The sequence below is a fragment of the Glycine soja genome, chromosome 2, assembly GCF_004193775.1.
Source record: "Glycine soja cultivar W05 chromosome 2, ASM419377v2, whole genome shotgun sequence".
Lineage (NCBI taxonomy): Eukaryota > Viridiplantae > Streptophyta > Magnoliopsida > Fabales > Fabaceae > Glycine > Glycine soja.
In genome coordinates, this window is record NC_041003.1 from 45,021,135 (window position 1) to 45,027,837 (window position 6,703).

The 6,703-nt window shown below is 27.2% G+C and overlaps 1 protein-coding gene across 1 annotated transcript; it reads left to right on the forward strand.

Annotated features, from left to right (window-relative positions):
- Positions 1 to 1,930: 1,930 nt before the first annotated feature.
- Positions 1,931 to 3,223, forward strand: LOC114397638. Its single transcript, XM_028359783.1, has 2 exons — positions 1,931 to 2,325; positions 2,732 to 3,223. The coding sequence occupies exons 1-2, from the start codon at positions 2,087 to 2,089 to the stop codon at positions 3,015 to 3,017; spliced, it is 525 nt and encodes a 174-aa protein (XP_028215584.1). The 5' UTR covers positions 1,931 to 2,086; the 3' UTR covers positions 3,018 to 3,223.
- The last annotated feature ends 3,480 nt before the right edge of the window (positions 3,224 to 6,703 follow it).

Here is a 6,703-nt window from a genome sequence, read left to right on the forward strand (position 1 = left end):
TAAATTTTTTTGTAATAAATTAACAGTATACATTCAATGATATTTTTGTTTAACGAACATAATGCACTGAGAAGTTCAACAACACTTCAGAATTAATTAACTTACTCAACTCAAGGTACTCTTTTAACTTTTTGATATTTCACTTCTTTCTATTATGAGTTTAATGGTTATGAATTCTTGAGTAAAATCTTTTATGTTGTCAATCAATAAAAATCAATATTAGTATAGTTTTTAAGGATGTTATTGTGAAAATAAATAAACTTATATTTAAATAATAAAATAAAATTATTTTGCACTGGAAGTATATAAATTATTTTCTCAACATTTATAAAAACAACTCCAAAATAACAAGTAAACGAATTTACTATATATCTTCATATATATTTTGTACATATCTAAATATAACTTATTACATGTACTTTTGTAAAACAAGATTATTATTTCTCATTCTAATTATAAAAATGAAGTTATTATTCAACTTACTATTCTTTTTATTTTTATTTTTGCTTAAGTACAACTTAACAGTGATATTCTTTGACTATTGAACTTAGAGAATGACCTACCAACAATACTGTAGCACATTTACAAAGATCTATATGTTAGACAACAATTGTAAAGAATTAGAGTTTTTAATTTTAATGTTAGAAAATTAAGTCAACTTAATGACATTTATAAGTTGTGAAAGTAATGCTACCAAATTGACTAAAATAATATGATAAATTGACGGTAGAATAAACTTAATTTAATAAAGACACTTTAAGAGACTAATATGAAACTTGCTAAATTTAGAAGATCAAAATAAAACAAATAAAAAAAATCAGATATACTAAATAAACTTTGAAAGAGTCTATTATTTTTATTATAAAAATAAGTAATTATTAAATAGCTTACAATTAAAGAATAAAATATGAGTGGATGACGGCAACATCCTGAATTCATTTAACTCACCCACATTGGGCTTACCACACAAGACATTTTCCATTGTTGGAGATATCCACTATATGGGAATGGGATACAAATACAAGGACTTCACCCTTATCCAAACTCCTTGTCAATTTCACAATCCACTCACTCGCCCTTTGATCTTCACACCCCTTTTTAACATTCATAAATTATTGTTTTATTCTTACAATTACATTTATAAATTATTATTTTATTTTTATAATTATTTTCACAAATCGCTCACTAACTTTTATTGTCTGTTTTTCCCTAATAATAATTTATTTTATTTTTTAGAATCATGTTTTCGGTTTTTACAATGTTTTTGTTTTCTTATACGAAATTATGTATAAACATATTAGTTGGGTTTTGGACCCATCGAAGAAGCGTCATATTTAAATGTGTCGTTATCAACGTTTACTTACAAATTTAAGTTTGTTAGCTCTTAATTTAATAAAAGAAATTAATTAAAGAAAAATCATGCAGTGGTAATTTATATTTTACTATAAAATCCTCCTAAAAATATATTTAACAATCTATAAAGAATTTTTTAAACAAAAAATAAATTCATTCACCGGAGAATTTACAAATTACAATTATTCATACTATACTCAAAATAATATAAAACTTTTAATTAATTAAATGCAAACATTGTACATTCTCAGTTTGATAATATTTTTTTAAACAGATATAATTTTATTTAACGTAAGAAAATATTTATATTTTTTATTTTAAGTCGCATTATAAACACCATTAAAATACTTTTAACTGTTTTCACCGCCTATCGAAACCAGGCACTAGCTAGGGTGAAGGATGATATGGGACTGGGAGTTACAGTTGGGGGAACAAGAAATATCAAATTCGGATAAAACCGAATCTTACTCTCTCTGTCAAAAAGATTATGATAAAATAGATAACACGAATAAATAAAAAAAATAACACTAATCTTATCCCAACATCTTATAAAGTCTTGTGATTCTATTTAAAGCACGCAGCTTTAGAACAGAGAAAAGTGCATATATACGTGTTTCTTTCCACCCATTGAGTGCTAGCCAGATACAAATCGTTGCGTGGGAAGAACAAGAATAAAAAAGTTGAGACACAAAAACCGTAAAAAGGGTACTTGAGAAACAAGATTTGTTAGGAGATGGAACAGCTAAAGTATAAGGTTGTCCAAGGTGATGATAACAACAACAAAGGACCAGTTGTTCGTTCTTTTTTTTCTTCTTCTTCTTCTGAGTCTGGAATTTCAAGTGGTTCATCATTGGATTCTGATTCATTTGAAGAAGTTACATCCCCTGCTTCTTCTTCTTCATCAGCAGCTGATCAACCAGCAACTGAACCGTTGAGTGATATGTCTTCTTTGTTTCAACAACTTCCCATCAAGTAAGCTTCTTTATGTGATTTTGTTTTGAGTTTGTAAATTTGTAACACACTTTGCTTAACAATAAAATTACTCTAAATATATTCTTTAAAATAATTATTACAAAATAATAACGGTTTAATTATTATACAATATATAACAATTTGTTTTACACTATCATATCAATCTATCAGAAATCAGTATGACTTAATATAATTATTATAAAAGTAACGAATATTAGTACATATAATAATATGTGATTGAATGTAGTGTAGAAATAATTTATTGTCTGTAGGTGCGTATCTTATTTACTCAATCAATAATCTTATTATACACAACAATTGTAAAAAGAGTATTTTGCAATTTGATTAATTTTTCTTGTTTTTGTTTGTAAAATTTTCTAAAGTTTGTGTGTTTGGTAATGTTCAGGAGGGGGCTTTCCAAGTATTACGAGGGGAAGGCACAGTCTTTCACTTCAATAGCAAAAGTGAACAGCTTGGAGGATCTTGTCAAGCCTGAGAATCCATACAATAAGAAGTTGAAGACTTGTAGTAGCTATGGAGGGGTAATGGGTGAGACTTCTCAAAGGGGTTCATGTTCTTCTCTAAGTGCAAATAGGGGCACTGAGAACTTCATGGATAGAAGACCCCCAATTCCACCTCATAGATCTACCACTACTAGCTCCATTCCTAATCAAACTGCTTTGTTTGTTTGAAAGGGACAAATAAATACAAGTTGAGAAATCGGAGGGTTTTTTTTGTTCATTTTGTAAATTAGTTAATAGTTTAGAGTTTTTTGGTGTTAGAAATTTTCAGTCATAGTATGTAAAAAAAGTAATTAGTGGTCACATGATGACGTTGATTTACTAATCTAATTAGTTTCATTATTCAAAGAAGGCGGATAAGAAGTTTAATTTTGATACCTCCCGAGTTCATTAAATGTCATATGCACATGTATAAATTCAAATATGATCAATTATTCAAGAGAACATTTGAATCAACTATTATTAATATATTTAAAGTTGAACAAATGAATTTAAACTCACGGGTCACCCATGAAACACCATATAATATATAGATTTTGATATTTTGAGTCTGTTTAAATTACAAGTTTTTTAATCAACCCTATTTAACCCGCAGAATAAGTGGGTTTTCTCCACGGATTCGTGAATTTTTTACATTTTAATATGATATATAATAGTAATAAATAAGAGTGTCAACAAAGTAAAATAAAAAATAAAAAATTTAAGTATTTTTTATATCATTAGATAGTTGGTAAATGATAAATGATAATATAATTTTTTGATTTAGTATAAAATTAGAGATTAAGTAAACATAATAAAAAAAATATTTTTTAGATTAAAATGTAAATTATGTTATCATTTTTGACCAATTAAATGCTAAAAGATAACATCAGAAAATGTTACTATTATTTTATGTTTAATTCTTATATACAATTTGATCTAAGTGCTTTCTTCTAGTTCTATCCTAATCGATAGATGATATGCTCAATAATTTATGCATCGATGTTACCATGGGTTTAGAAATTCTAAAATTCATAAAATTAACATGGATAAAATTTATATAAATATTTTTTTATACTTGTCATTAAAATTTCAATCAAAATGGTAACATTTTAAAGTTTCATAATTAGTATACAAAGACAATGTCAACTTTGAATGTATATATTTTTTGGTTGAATATTTTTTTGTTTCAAATTTTTTAATATATAAATATGTTAAATACTTTTTTTTAAAAAGAGTTTTGTTTCTTATAATATTTTTATGACTCGAGTAGAGTTCTTTATCATAAAAGATATCTCTCATTTTCTTTATTTTACTAAAAACTAAAAAAACAAATGTAAAATATACAAACATGACCATGCCAATCTTTCTAGTTCTAGTAATATTAAATAATTCCAAAAAAAATTAATATTAAATAATTGATAAGCAACCTAGTTATCCTCTCTAAGATTTGTGAACCCATTGAACCTGTCCATCTAAATCAACCAACTTCTAGCAGTATGGGTGTTGAAACGGACACCCTCTCTAGATGTAATTAATGGTTGAGACTTGAGAGGGAATTTGATTTCAAAATGTTACAATCATAGCCTTGCCTTCTAGTTTGAGAGGCTAGACCATGAAAAATGTATTGTATTTTTTGTCCTTTAATTTGTCTTCAATTTTGATTTTGATCTCCTTTTAAGATTAATGACGAATTTTATCCTCTTATTTTATCCCATCATACAATTTTGGTCTTTCCATCTAAAATTAGATGTTGACGGTTGCAAATGAATGTTGACCGCCACGTGTCACATTCTTATTGGATGATGATGACTACCATGTGTCATGTTCTGATTGAATGTCGAATTCATGGAAGATGAAATACATTGTTATTGTCATTGGTCAATCAGAATATGACACGTGGTAGTCATTATCTAATAAGTACGTGACACGTGACAGTTAATATTCATTTGCAACAGTCAACATCCAATTCTAAATTGGGAAATGAAGATTACGTGATTAGATAAAATAGGAAGATAAAATTCATTAATAATTTTAAAGGGAAACCAAAATTAAAATTGGAGACATGTTGAGGGACAAAAAAATATAATTTTGACAAAGCTTTTTGCAATCTAAACAGAGAAGGCTGAATTGAAAATTCCACAACTATTTCTAAGAACTCCACATTAATTTTGGTCCACCCAAGTGGAGAGCTTGCCAAGAAATAGAATTTTGAATGGAAGCATCCAAAGGGTTTCTCATTATAATATTTAAGTTATTCTTTGCAATGGAAAATGTAGTCTTTGATTGCATAACTTAAGCAATTGATGCATGGGGGCCCGTGACCTTTGAATTGAAAAATGAAAAATTCTAGCAGCCCCCACTAGGCCTCCAAATTAAACCCAAAAACAAGACTCCAATCATTTTTGTTGTTCAAATTAGAAATCAACCAGCTATCACTTTCCTACATTAGAAAATAAACAACGAAAGTTATTTGATAAGAATATAGACCAAATTTCTTTGCCCGCCATAAAGGTAGTCGCCTATCGCCTAAATTTTGTTAACTAGCAGCTAAGAAAAAATTAACTCGCCTTAAAATAAAGAACCAAATAAATAATACAAAGTGACATACTTTTAAATTAGGATCCACACCAAGATGTTGATGGTTCATAATGTACAGTAGTTTCCCAAATTTGGGAATCCAAGCATCATCCTAAAAGCTAACTTTCTCTCTATTACTCAATCTCCAAGCTATGTTATTTAAGGAAACGACTCCAATTATAGCAAACCCCTCCAAAAATTTGAAGGAGATTTAGTACATTAGTAATGGGGATAGAATCATCACCACGTTTATATTTAAGCATAGATCCCACGAAGCTTTGAGCATGAAGGCACTATTGACCTCCCTAGTAGATTTTATACCTAGACCTCCTCATGATTTAGGTTGACAAGTACTACTATTTTGCAAAGCCAACGTATGAGTCCTCCTATGACTAGGCATATCTCCCCAAACGAAGTATTTTGCCCGATGACGAGTATTTAAATTAACTAAAATAAAGTAATTAAAAATACACTGTGCAAGTTTGATTCATAAAAATACTAATGAAATGTAAATGACTTTTACCATTTTAAATTAATGAAATATATAATAATATTAATTAAGGTAAATATGATCAATATAATTTTTGTGGTTTAAACAGTCAAATTGATAACACAAGGATAGTTTATTATTCAAATTAATAGTAGACTTGTTTTTTTGAAGTAGTTAGTAGATTCAAATTTAAAAAATATCGAAAAATTTATTCCGATTTCATAACACAAATATATTATTTAAAATTTAATAAATATATATACTTACACAATATATAAAGATGATATTCTCCTAAAACCTTTAAAATATGTATCTAATAACACACACACACAATAGTTATGTAGCATATAGATCACAATTTCACATTAGTTATAATTGAATATATTATAAATAAATACATATATTTATAAAACTAATATTTTCATTCATAGGAATAAATTAGAATGATAGAACATAATATAAATATATAAAAATTTGATATATACTAATATTCATGATTCTTAATACAGACGTGCAAACACACATTCAAATACATGTATACTAACATATATTTTTAGAAAATTAAAAAAATAATAACAAATACATTTTAAAAAATTAATACCTGTATACGGCACACGATATTAAACTAATATATATATATATATTGCATAATTTTTTTATTTTAATAAAAATAATATTTTTCTCTTCTTAAATTTGGTTTTGAGAAATTTTAAACTCTTACTCAAAGCCCAATGAGCCCATTCAGTCCACGGGGGACCCAATTAATAGTGACGTACGTGTCTGTGCCCCACACAAATATAAGGCTCGT

Coding starts and splice junctions, on each gene's coding strand:
- LOC114397638 (XM_028359783.1), top strand. CDS start 2,087: ATGGAACAGCTAAAGTATAAGGTTGTCCAAGGTGATGATAACAACAAC. Junction 2,326..2,731: donor TTTCAACAACTTCCCATCAA/GTAAGCTTCTTT, acceptor GGTAATGTTCAG/GAGGGGGCTTTCCAAGTATT.